We start from the raw sequence: 13,745 nt of genomic DNA, 5'->3' as shown, positions 1-13,745 counted from the left end.
CATAAAGGTAAGAAACAAGTCAACTTGCTATATTAAATATTCCTCTATAAGATATTTAATACTATAATTAGGAATAATCATCTTCAGAATTTTATTATGCTAAATTTTCCCACATGATGTTAAAATATATGCTTACAAATGAATGCTAATTTTTAAAATATGTATTGTTTCAAGTGGAAATTGTTTGCTTAGATTGGCTTTTTAAAAACCCAGTCTTTGAGAAGCAGTTTGCTCTGTGCTTTTTGTTCAATAAATCTAAATTTGAAACCTGCAATTTAATGTCTGCTCCTTAGGTTCAAACTGATGCAAATAATTTTTCAGCTTCTTGACTCCATATAGTACTTATGTTCTCTGAGTCACTTGAATTTAACTCATTTAAGCTTCCAGAGAAAAAGAAGAAAATGAAGGATTAAAATCCTCACAAAATATAAGAAAATAACTCAGTCATATTTTGAATTGGTAGGTTAGAGCTACCTAATATTTTTCAACGAAACTATTTTTTATGAGGCTATATTTGAAATTTTCAGGAAAAACTTGGTGTTGAAGCTGATTCTAATCATTGTCATTTACTCTTCCAATTATTAATATTCCTTCATTTATGGACATCTATAATTTATTTCTTGACTAGTTTTCTTTTCACGGTTAATTTTTTTCTTTTTCTATATTTCTTCTGCATTTTACTTTTATCTAAAGACATTGATTTCTTAACTATTTTCTTTTTCTAACAGAGAAATTTTGTGCAAAGAACTTTTCTAAATGTACAGAGGTCTCTGTTCTCTTTCTCACGGCAATTAAGAAGAACACTGTGTTGCTCTTATATTGATTTCTATAAATACTAAGATTAAACATAAATCCTGCCTTCTCTGCACATTTTTTCCCATACAAATTGGAATAAATGATGATTCAGTCTCCAGGTTATTTCATTTCCTACTTACACAATTATTTATGCAAAGTAAAACCAACCATTTTCCATAGCATTTGCTAAATTACCATTGATTTTCTATTTCTAAAATAAATTTTTCAAATTTAAATTCTTAGATACTATCCTCTATCATAGTTCTGGATGCAAGTTCAATATCCCGATTCTTTTATATTTCCAGATTGCTTTTAATTAAAATACAATGAACAAATTGTCTCTATTTATATGCAAATCGATTCATATTTACTAAAATATATGATTTTTGATTTTATAGTCCTATTAGCTATTAAACTGAAGACTACTTAAAAATGAAAATTATAAAATATAGTACTTTAAAATATGTAATAGACTTGAAACTTTCAAAAATAACCAGAGCCACTATTTTGCTTTTTTACACATATTTCCTGAAATACTTTGTAATACCCACATGAAAAGTGAAAAAATATAAAACTTATGCTTTATATAAAACATTGCCAAGGAGAACAATGGTTAAACAAATCTGTTCAAATAAATATTTAAATTTTTTGACAAACAAAAGTTTTAAATTAACACACCTAATTGAGATTGTAAAGATGTATTCATTTTCTTCTGTGCTAGTTCAGCTTTCAATGTGCGTAAATCTGAAACTGCTTGTTTTCTCATCTATAAAAAGAATTACCTTTCAGAAATGAACTTTCATCTTACCCTTCTAAATTATATCATTATAATATAAATAGAGGTTTTTGTAACTGCTTTAACTGTCCTCTCTCATTTGCCTTCAATGCTTTTACTCCCACTGGGTCCCCATGGTAAATGCATAGGTCATAAGTCCTGTTGAATAAGCATGCTTATTTACTGCTAGATAGGCTATCAAATAATTTCATTTATTAGTATAAAGACATAATAAAATTAAACTCTTCTGAAAAACGAGTGAGAAAGAATTTTATCTTTTGCTAAAGCTTCAAAATCTGCTGTTCTCAATGTGTAAATAAAATAGTAAAAACAAAAACAAAAAAGAAAATTACAAAAAACCTTAATTCCTAGCTCTTAGAAACTGAATAGTTACTTTAGAAATATAATTGTGTTCACTCTGTGGCAAGCACTCAGAAGTGTTAACCCCTTTGATTCTTTCAAAAATCTTGTTGAGACAGATACTATTATTTTTCCCCAGTTTACAGCTGAGGAAAGTGAGATGCCTATAAGTTAAGTAACTTGCTCAAGGTATAAAACTAGTTAAGTGGAACAGCCAGGATTCAAAGTCAAACCGATCTGGTACCAGAGCCCCCGCTATTCCAAGTATTGTCTGTGGACCAGCAGCATTAGCATCACCTGGGAGTTGGTAAGGAATGCAGAATCTCATGCTTCACCCCAGACCTACTGAGTCAGATCCTGCTAATTTTAACAGGATCCCCAGCTGACAGCTCATTACACTTTGAGACACACTGCTTATACTATACTATCTTGAATACAGTTGCAACAGACTCAGGCTAGGTTTTCTGTCCCTAAGTTCTGAATTTTATAGGTAGTTTTGAGTAAATCATTCAGAAATCAATAATAAATACTTAATGATGTCTACTATGTGCCAATTAGGCACTGTGGTTAAATGTAGGACTTTTTTCCCCAGTCTGTAAGCTGAAGACTTGGTTCCCTTTTTTCTATTTGTCTTTCCTGTTTTTGTACTAATAATTCTAATTTGGGTTTAAATCATTAATAAGTGATATTTATAAGGTTAAAATATACAAAGATTGTAAGATCTAATGGGCATGCTTTCCAGGGAAAAAGACCACTGAGAAAGTCATAACTGAAGGCTCTGGGGGCATTTTTATTACTGCCTTCTAACCACCCAACTCTCCTTAAGTGTACAAGTTTCCACATAGGCTTCTCTCCATTTTTTTGAATACAGAAAGTTTTCATTCATCCAACAAATTATTTTTTTGAGTGCATACCATATAAGAATGTTTTCTTAAAAATTGTCCTTTCCCCTTTCTGTATTTTAAGTTTAAGCTTCTCAGTGCTAAGCCAAGGCTTAGCCTTGAGAACGCTGCCAGTGAAAAGAATCCAGAACTGCGCTGTCTAATACAGTAACCACCTGCCACGTATAGCTATTTAAATTTAAATTAACTAAAATTAAATAAAATTTAGAATTCAATTCCTCAGTCATACAACAAGCTACATTTCAAGTGCTCAATATCCTTATGTGGCTAGTGGGCTACCATATCGCACAGTGCAGGTATGGAACATTTCCATCATCGCAGAGGACAGTGCTGATTCTAGAAAAGGGTCATTATTCTGTGTCATAAAGCTATTTCTGATAAAGAGGTGAGTTGAGAGCATTTACATAATTATATATATATATGAGAGTAATCAGAGAGAATGAGATAATTACACAAGAGGGGAAAAAATTAAATCAGAGCTCAGAGAGCTCAGTGGTTTGTCCGACTTATTTATGAATGATTCTAATATATGAAAATTACTTCTTTTAAAATATTTTATTGAAACTACCTATTCACAGGGTCTTTTTCTCTTAATTCTTAGTGAAATTTTACTAAATTTTATTTTGGCCTTGTTATAATATGCATCTTTTTTAGGATTTAGTGCTTATTCTTATACATTTTTTCACTCATGCTCTTTGTTGTCAAAGTAACAATTTTAAGGCAGTCAATCCTTACTACCCTTATGCTATGGATACCCAAAGTTAAAACACCAAAATACTTTATTTCAAGATAAATGTTATAATCTGATTAGGAGAAATGCAAATTACCTTAACATCTATTATGAGTTTCATTTTGTCAGTATCCAATTTTCTCTTAAGTTGGTCAATTGCATGCTGTACCTCAGTGATCTGGATTATAAGGTAATTCTGCGTGAGATATATAAAGATATCTTTATTTAGTATAACGTCTACTCATTTTTAACTGCCTTGCAACATAAGCTATGAAGCGACAACAAATATCGAAAGGGCAAATCATGAAAATAACCTATTTCATAAAATAAACATTGCTTTGGGGTAAATTACTATTGACTGTTGATTTCTTATGTTTTAGGGACCACTTTCTCTTCTGTTCTACTACCATTATTCATGTATTATAAAAATAAATGATATTTGTAAAAGTTACCATTAAATTAGCACCATAAAAGCCAACAACTATTACTATGAAAGGAATACACTAGTTTTACGATACTAGAAGGCTTTAGAAATTGGCATAACACTTTATGAGCTAAGTCAGATTAGAATTACTTTAAAATATTTAGTAATGACATACTATATTTCATACAAGGAAATCTATTTAATACAAGAAAACATTTAATATGAGAAGCTCTTTTGGTTACTTTTCAGAAAAGTTTATGAGGTATAATGGTCAACAAAGAAATTATTTAAAATTTTAAGCTGCCTTTGTGAAAAACACAGCATATATTGAACTTGATAAAACAGTAAGATAAAAAGTATCAGCTATCTAAAAAAAAAATCAGCTAATATGGACAAACCATTACTTGAGCTTAACTGGATTTTACATTAAATTTATCTAAAATAGTAAACTTTTACTCAGAGAAACAGAGAAGAGATTGGTGGTTGCCAGAGGCAGGGAGTGGGGGTGAGGGAAATGGGTGAAGGTGGTCCAAGGGTACAAACTTGTAGGTATAAGACAAATAAGTTCTGGGGATGTGGCACATAGCGTGGTAACTACAGTTAACAATACTGTATTCTATATTTGAAAGTTGCTGAAAATAGATCTTAAGTTATCATCCCAAGAAAAAAACCTGTCACTAAGTAAGGTAATGGATGTTAACTAAACCTATTATGGTAGAAATTTCACAATATATACATAAATCAAATCATTAGGTTATATATCTTTAATATAATTTTATATGTCAATCATATCTCAGTAAAACTGGGAAAAAAATACAAGAGTAAACTTTTAATATTTCATCATGTCTAAAGTTAAATCCATACTCTTAATCATAATTAACATATGATAAAATCTTTTTTGGATAAGTGGGATCAGCCAACAAAAATTAAACTGATAACTGGCCTCCAGAAATTGTTTGTTGTTTAATTATATGGTGGAATTATTCAATTAAAAAATAAACTTCATGTCTCTCATCTGTCAAGATTCAAGACTATCTCAAGAAAAAAGTGAACAAAATTAATACAATTTAATAATTTCTTTCGAATATCAATACCTTTAGATTCTGTTGGTATTATTACCCACCCACCCCCACAACCAAAAAAAAGGAACACAGTGAACACTGTTAGTCTGCTGTCATCCTTCATGAAGTATTCATCTCTTTCCCATAGAATCAGAAAAAGTGACCCAATCGCCAAGTACAGAGGTAGATCCTAAGTAGTCTAAGTCAGCACACAGCATTCTCCAGGAACTATTAGCAATCCAGAGCAGGCCTGGTTGATCTGTCACCATGCTAAAGGGAAAGTTTCATATACTCCATGCATCTGGGAGAGGTTCTCTCTTGTTTTAGAGGCATATAGCCCTACTTGCCTTTGGCAACTTTATTGCTACCATGAGGAAAAACAGTCTTACAATGAAGCCAACACTGAAAATAACAGGGATAAAATATCAGCAGCACCTTGGCCCTTAAAGACATCATTAAGCAGCAGATTGTATCTCCTCAGCACCCTCTACATGAGATGATGAATTTTCTTATTGTTTAAGCCAGTCCAAGTCAATGTTTTGTTACCTATAGCCCAAAGCATCCTAAATATGATAATATGAACAATTATAAAGCATATATATATGTACATTTTTTAGATTGGCACCTGAGCTAACATCTGTTGCCAATCTTTTTTTAAATTTATTTTTTTCTTCTCTTCAAAGCTCCCCAGGACATAGTTGTATATTCTAGTTGCAGGTCCTTCTGGTTGTGCTATATAAAGCATATATTTTGAATAGAACTTCTCTAATAGAATGTGAACACATTTAGTAGTACCTTAGAGTCTGTGATGTTTGCCAGATTCTTTGGTCTCATCTTGATCTCCCTGGCTTCAAGTTGCATGAGCAATTTTTTATAATACAGTTCCAGATCTTCTCTAAGTTTTGTTAAAACTTCTTCCAATGATGCTGTAACTTTCTTTGTTTCAAAGTACTTTTTCTTCCAACCATCAGAGGCTACAAAAAAAACCCAAAGCCTATAGTTTGAGTCAGACTAAAGGATTAAACTTTTCAATCTGGAAAGGACCCTAGAGTTAATATAAACCCTTCTCCTCTCTCCTCTTCCTCCTTTATATGCTAAGGACTTTAGAGCTAGGAGTGAAATGTTTACTGAATTATAAAAAGACTTGTCTACAAACATAGTAAAATAGTGATAAATCCAGGGACCACAACCAAGTTCTTCTTTAAGTTTGTAGTTATTTCTAAAAAATCTTTATTAAAAATATTACCTATAGCAAAATATGTATACTTTTTATTTTGATTACTTTTTTCCATAATCTCATTTTAATTATTATTTATATAATTAAAACTATGAAAGAAAAAGGCATAATATATTTTTTTAGATTTTTCCTTATTTTATCACCCCCTAAAATGACTACGTCTTGTCAAGTCAGCTGATTCTGATTCATCATTTATCAAAATTATTCCCAATAAAGCCCAAACCTCTATAGGGCAGAAGTTTCTCAAACCTGAGACCCTTGGTTGAGAAAATTGGAAATTAAACACTGCCAGTTTAAGGAATCACTTTGACACCAGTGAGATTCTAAATACAAACTTAACAGGAACACAAACTACATGCTAGTCTACCAGAATATGCTTATGTTAATTTTTTTTCATTGAGTTATTGATAGGTTACAATCTTGTGAAATTTCAGTTGTACATTAATGTTTGTCAGTCATGTTATAGGTGCACCACTTCACCCTTTGTGCCCACCCCCCACCCCACCTTTCCCCTGGTATCCACTAAACTGTTCTTAGTCCATAATTTTAAATTCCTCATATGAGTGGAGTCATACACAGATTACCTTTCTCTTGCTGGCTTATTTCGCTTCACATAATTCTCTCAAGGTTCATCCACGTTATTGCAAATGGAATGATTTTGTTCTGTTTTGCAGCTGAGTAGTATTCCATTGTATATATGTACCACATCTTCTTTATCCATTCGTCTGTTGCTGGACACAGGTTGCTTCCACGTCTTGGCTATTGTAAACAGTGCTGCAATAAACATTGGGGTGCATAGGACTTTTGGGATTGCTGACTTCAAGCTCTTTGGATAAATACCCAGTAGTGGGATGGGTGGATCGTATGGTAGATCTATTTTTAATTTTTTGAGGAATCTCCATACTGTTTTCCATAGTGGCTGCACCAGTTTGCATTCTCACCAGCAGTGTATGAGGGTTCCTTTTTCTCCGCAACCTTTCCAACATTTGTTGCTATTAGTTTTAGATATTTTTGTCATTCTAACGGGTGTAAGGTGATATCTTAGTGTAGTTTTGATTTGCATTTCCCTGATGATCAGCGATGATGAGCATCTTTTCATGTGCCTATTGGCCATCAGTATATCTTCTTTGGAGAAATGTCTGTTCATGTCTCCAGCCCATTTTTTGATTGGGTTGTTTGATGTTTTGTTGTTGAGTTGCGAGAGTTCTTTATATAGTATGGATATTAAGCCTTTGTCAGATATATGACTTGCAAATATTTTTTCCCAGTTAGTGGGTTGTTTTTTTGTTTCAATCCTGTTTTCATTTGCCTTGAAGAAGCTCTTTAATCTGATGAAGTCTCATTTGTTTATTCTTTCTATTGCTTCCCTTCTCTGAGAAGGCATGGTGTCCGAAAAGATCCTTTTAATACTGATGTCAAAGAGTGTACTGCCTATGTTTTCTTCCAGAAGCCTTATGGTTTCAGGTCTCACCTTTAGGTCTTTGACCCATTTTGAGTTTATTTTGGTGAATGGTGAAAAAGAATGGTCAATTTTCATTCTTTTACATGTGGCTTTTCAGTTTTCCCAGCACCATTTGTTGAAAAGACTTTCTTTTCTCCATTGTATACCCTCAGCTCCTTTGTCAAAGATAAGCTGTCCAAAGATGTGTGGTTTTATTTCTGGGCTTTCAATTCTGTTCGATTGATCTGTGCACCTGTTTTTGTACCAGTACCATGCTGTTTTGATTACTGTAGCTTTGTAGTATGTTTTGAAGTCAGGGATTGCGATGCCTCCCATTTTGTTCTTTTTTCTCAGGAGTGCTTTAGAAATTTGGGGTCTTTTGTTGCCCCATATGAATTTTAGGATTCTTTGTTCTAATTCTGTTAAGAATGTCATTGGGATTCTGATTAGGATGGCGTTGAACCTGTAGATTGCTTTAGGTAGAACGGATATTTTAACTATGTTTATTCTTCCAATCCATGTACATGGAATGTCTTTCCATCTCCTTATGTCGTCATCCAATTCTCTCAGAAAGGCCTTGTAATTTTCATTTTATAGGTCCTTCACTTCCTTAGTTAAATTTACCCCAAGGTATTTTATTCTTTTTGTTGCGATTGTGAATGGTATTGTATTCTTGAGTTCTTTTTCTGTTGGTTCATTACTGAAGTATAGAAATGCTACTGATTTATGCAAATTGATTTTATACCCTGCAACTCTGCTGTAGTTGTTGATTACTTCTAACAGTTTTCCAATGGATTCTTTGGGGTTTTCTATATATAAGATCATGTCGTCTACAAACAGCAAGAGTTTCACTTCTTCCCTTCCTATTTGGATTCCTTTTATTCCTTTTTCTTGCCTGATTGCTCTGGCCAGGACCTCCAGTACTATGTTAAATAAGAGTAGTGATAGAGGGCATCCTTGTCTCGTTCCTGTTTTCAGGGGGATGGGGTTCAGTTTTTGCCCATTGAGTATGATGTTGGCTATGGATTTGTCGTATATGGCCTTTATTATGTTGAGGTAGTTTCCTTCTATGACCATTTTGTTCAGAGTTTTTATCATAAATGACTGTTGGATCTTGTCAAATGCTTTCTCTGCATCTATTGAGATGATCATGTGGTTTTTATTCCTCAGTTTGTTGATGTGGTGTATCACGTTGATTGATTTGTGGATGTTGAACCATCCCTGTGTCCCTGGTATGAATCCCACCTGATCCTGATGTATGATTCTTTTGATGAATTGCTGAATTCTGGTTGCCAAAATTTTGTTTAGAATTTTTGCATCTATGTTCATCAGTGATATTGGCCTGTAGTTCTCTTTTTTCGTGGTGTCCTTGTCAGGTTTTGGTATCAGCGTGATGTTGGCCTCATAGAATGTGTTAGGAAGTGTTCCATCTTCCCTAATTTTTTGGAATAGCTTGAAAAGGATGGGTATTAAATCCTCTCTGAAAGTTTGGTAGAATTCCCCAGGAAAGCCATCTGGTCCTGGGGTTTTATTCTGTGGGATGTTTTTGATTGCTGTTTCAATCTCTTTCCTTGTGATTGGTCTGTTCAAATTGTCTGCCTCTTCTTGAGTGAGCTTTGGGAGATCGCAGGAGTCCAAGAATTTATCCATTTCCTCTAGGTTATCCATTCTGTTGGCATATAGTTTTTTGTAGTATTCTCTTATAATCTGCTGTATTTCTGCAGAGTGTGTTGTTATTTCTCCTCGCTCATTTCTGATTTTGTTTATTTGAGCTTTCTCCCTTTTTTTCTTTGTAAGTCTGGCTAGCAGTCTGTCAATTTTACTTATCTTCTCAAAAAACCAGCTCTTTGTCTCATTGATCCTTTCTACTGCCTTTTTCATTTCAATAGTATTTATTTCTGCTCTGATTTTTATTATTTCTCTCCTTCTGCTAACTTTGGGCTTCATTTGTTCTTTTTTCTCTAGTTCAGTTAGGTGTGCTTTAAGGTTGCTTATTTGGGATTTTTCTTGTTTGTTAAGATGTGCCTGTATTGCGATGAATTTTCCTCTTAATACAGCTTTTGCTGTATCCCATATGAGTTGGTATGGCATGCTATCATTTTCATTTATTTCCAGGTATTTTTTTATTTCTTCTTTAATTTCTTCAATGATCCATTGCTTGTTCAGTAGTGTGGTGTTTAGTCTCCACATCTTTGTGCCTTTCTCAGCTTTTTTCTTGTAATTAATTCCTAGCCTTATAGCACTATGATCTGAGAAGATGCTTGTTATTATTTCAATTTTTTTAAATTTGTAGAGGCCTTCCTTGTTTCCCAACATATGGTCTATCCTAGAGAATGTTCCATGTGCACTTAAGAATGTGTATTCAGCTTTTTCAGGGTGGAGTGATCTATATATGTCTATTAAGTCCAATTGTTTTAGTTTTTCATTTAGTTCCACTATTTCCTTGTTGATTTCCTGTCTGGATGATCTGTCCATTGATGTGAGTGGGGTGTTGAGGTCCCCTACTATTATTGTGTTGTTTTTAACATCTTCCTTTAGGTTTGTTAATAGTTGCTTTATGAATCTTGGTGCTCCTGTATTGGGTGCAAAGATATTTATAAGCGTTATTTCTTCTTGATGAAGTGTCCCTTTGATCATTATATATTGTCCCTCTGTGTCTCTCTTTACCTGTCTTATTTTGAAATCCACTTGGTCTGATATGAGAATTGCAACACCTGCCTTTTTTTCCTTGCTATTTGCTTGAAGTATTGTCCTCCACCCCTTCACTCTGAGGCTGTGTTTGTCCTTGGGGCTGAGGTGTGTTTCCTGGAGGCAACAAATTGTTGGATCTTGTTCTTTAACCCATTTTGCCACTCTGTGTCTTTTTATTGGAGAGTTCAATCCGTTCACATTGAGAGTGATTATTGATGCATGTGGACTTAATGCTGTTAATCTGTCGCTCATTATCTTGTTTTCCTGTGTTTCTTTTCCTGTGTGCTTTAGACTACCCATTTAATACTGCAATTTCTTATGCTGGGTTTCTTAGATTTTTCCGTATTTATGATTTGTGACTCTGTTCTGTACTTTATTTTAGTGTCTACCTTGAAGTTTGTATTTAGAATCTTGTGTATAATATAGTCTATTCTCTGGTAGTCTCTTACCTACTTGACCAATACTGATTTAGACCCTTTGCTCTTCCCCTCCTAAATAATTATTTTCATTTTTTATTCCAACTCGTCTTATTAATTTGTAGTTAGAGTGCTAAGATCGTCCTTGTTTTGGTAGTTTCCTTACCTTTACCCTAATGCTATAATCGAATATTTGCTATCCTGTTCTGGTTCTATCCATCGGTCTCCCTAGTCTGTGGATTGTGTCCCCTTTCTCCCTTTTTTCTTTTTTCAAGTATGAGAGCCTTCTTGAGGATTTCTTGTAATGGAGGGCTTTTAGTTACAAATTCCCTTAACTTTTGTTTGTCTGGAAAAGATTTAATTTCTCCCTCTCATCTGAAGGAAATTCTGGCTGGATAGAGTATTCTTGGCTGAAGGTTTTTATCCTTTAAAGCTTTGAATATATCACTCCATTCTCTCCTAGCTTGTAGGGTTTCTGTAGAGAAATCTGCTGACAGTCTGATAGGGGCTCCTTTATAGGTTATTCTCTTTTTTTTCTTACTTCCCTGAGTATTCTCTCCTTATCATTCCTATTTGCCAACTTTACTACTATGTGCCTTGCAGTAGATCTTTTTACATTGACAAATCTAGGAGATCTAAAACCCTCCTCTACACATATTTCTCCGTTGATCCCTAGATTTGGGAAGTTCTCTTCAATAATTTCGTTAAGCACACTTTCTGCTCCATTTTCCTTTTCCATACTCTCGGGAATTCCTATGATCCTTATGTTCTTACTCCTCATTGAATCCATCATCTCTCGGAGATTTTCCTCATTTTTTTTAATTCTTAGTTCTCTTTCTTCCTCTGTCTGGCGCCATTCAGCCGGTCTATCCTCGATTATGCTAATTTTCTCCTCTACGTTGTCTACACGGGCATTCAGGGAATCCGTATTCTGTTTTATCTGGTCCATTGTGTTTTTCATCTCAAGCAATTCTGTTTGATTCTTCTTTATGATTTCAATCTCTTTTGTGAAGTAACTCCAGAACTCGGCTTGTTTCTCTATCTTTCTCTCTACCTCATTGAGTTTTTTGATTATAGCTGCTCTGAATTCATTATCACTTAGTTTACCTAATTCCAAGTCCTCAGGACTTAATTCTGTGTTTTTATTGTTTTCCTTCTGGTCTGTGGCTTTTATAAATTGCTGGATGGTAGAGGAGCGGTTTTTTCTCATGGTGGTAGAATTCAGTTGCAGTTACAGCCTGTCGCCACTAGATGGGGGTCAAGAGTGGCGTTAGCTCTCCGCCTTCGGGGCAAGATGGCTGCGCCCACTGGCTTTGTTAGGGGGGAGGGGCTGTTACTCACACACGCCGGTCTGGGTTCAGATCAGTTCTGTTCTCTGGTCTCCCAAGGCCCTTGATTTATGGGGTCCCCGCAGACGGAAGCTTTCCCCCTGTCAGCGGGTCTCCACTGAATCAGCAGCAGGAGTCCTGGATGTTCCCCCGGTCGCGCGGCCCCTCCCCTGCTCCTTCCCGACCCACGCCGCAGCGATCGCAGACTCTAGGGGAGGGAGCGATGTTCTCTCCTACCGTTCCAGCGCCTCTGGAGGTGTAAGCAAGGTTTATGATCTCCGCCTTCTTGGTATTGTAGGTCTCTAATGAGCTGGCATTATGTTTATTCTCTGAAATTCAGTTCTTCCAATCTTTTGTTGTATTTTGGAGGGGAGAGAATCCCAGGTCAGCTCACCCCGCCATTTTGCTCCACCCCCAGGAACCATGTTAATTTTTTTAAGATTATCAAAAAAAATGTAAACCCTAAATTTAAAAATTCTATGTTATAACATGATTTGATTAAAATTATATAACTTTATGAAAGTTTATCTTAGGATTTTAGCTATTTATTTCCCTCACGCCCTATATCCAATCCCTCACCAAGTTCTACTGGTAGATTGTCCAAAATACTGTTCAAAATACTTCCAGGATCTGGCACATCCCACCTTCTTCAATGCTACATCCCTAACTCAATCCACCAGTGTCTTTTGAAAGTTGCATTACCTTTCTCTGTTCCCACTCTTGCCCCTCTACATGCTATACCATACAGCAGTTATTCTGATCTTTCTAAAATATTTTAAAAATCGTGTAAATCCCTAGCTTAAAAATCCTCCAGTGGCTTCTCATCTTACTTAGAATAAAATCCAAACTCCTTGAATTGACCTGTGTGTTCCTCGCTGACCTTTTTTTTTTTTTGAGGAAGAGTAGCCCTGAGCTAACATCTGCCACCAATCCTTTTTTTTACTGAGGAAGACTGGCCCTGAGCTAACATCTGTGCCCATCTTCCTCTACTTTATATGTGGAATGCCTGCCACAGCATGGCTTGCCAAGCGGTGCCATGTCCGCACCCAGGATCCAAAGCAGCGAAACCCGGGCCACCGAAGCAGAACATGCACACCTAACTGCTGCACCACCGGGCCAGCCCCTGACCTTTTGGTTTTATCTCCCTTGACATTTCTCCTTATTTCTCATGCTCCAGCCACACTGGCCTTATTCAGGTCCTTAATAACACAAGCTCATTCCTATCTCTGGACTTTGACATTTATATTCCTTCTGTTCGGACTCTTTTTCCTGTATCTCTTCACATGCCTGCCTCCTTGTTAATCAAATCTTAATGATATCTCCTCAGAGAAGTCTTCCCTGCAAACTCCAAAGCATCTCTCCTGCCCTATGACTCTTTATTACGCTCTTTTAAATTGACATCTCCACTCTGATCAGTAGCTGATATCGCCTAACTTATTTGTTTATTGTCTCTCTCCTCCCACTAGAGGCAAGCTCCTTAAGGGGAGGACCATGTCTGTCTTGTTTACTCTTGTATCCTCAGCATTTAAAACAATGCTGAGAATTGAGGCACATAGGAGGTTCAGTACATACTTGATGGCTGATA

The 13,745-nt window shown here is 35.3% G+C and overlaps 1 protein-coding gene across 18 annotated transcripts in view; it reads right to left on the bottom strand.

Annotated features, from left to right (window-relative positions):
- The window catches only part of SPATA1 (spermatogenesis associated 1), a 67,570-nt gene that overhangs the window by 16,897 nt on the left and 36,928 nt on the right, over positions 1 to 13,745 (bottom strand). For 12 of the 18 annotated variants that reach the window (XR_006885998.1, XM_046645254.1, XM_046645253.1 and 9 more), the window contains 3 exons: positions 5,843 to 6,021; positions 3,660 to 3,758; positions 1,474 to 1,561 (listed from right to left, as the gene is read on the bottom strand). Coding sequence is in view for 17 of the 18 variants with exons in the window: in XM_046645254.1 (XP_046501210.1) it covers positions 1,474 to 1,561; positions 3,660 to 3,758; positions 5,843 to 6,021 (366 nt within the window). In the remaining variant the exon portion in view is untranslated. The remainder of the gene's footprint in view (positions 1 to 1,473; positions 1,562 to 3,659; positions 3,759 to 5,842; positions 6,022 to 13,745) is intronic. The other 6 variants (XM_046645257.1, XM_046645255.1, XM_046645256.1 and 3 more) reach the window with 2 other exon arrangements.

The sequence above is a fragment of the Equus quagga genome, chromosome 18, assembly GCF_021613505.1.
Source record: "Equus quagga isolate Etosha38 chromosome 18, UCLA_HA_Equagga_1.0, whole genome shotgun sequence".
NCBI lineage: Eukaryota > Metazoa > Chordata > Mammalia > Perissodactyla > Equidae > Equus > Equus quagga.
The sequence above is the reverse complement of the archived record's forward strand: the minus strand, read 5'-3'. Positions and strand labels throughout refer to the sequence as shown.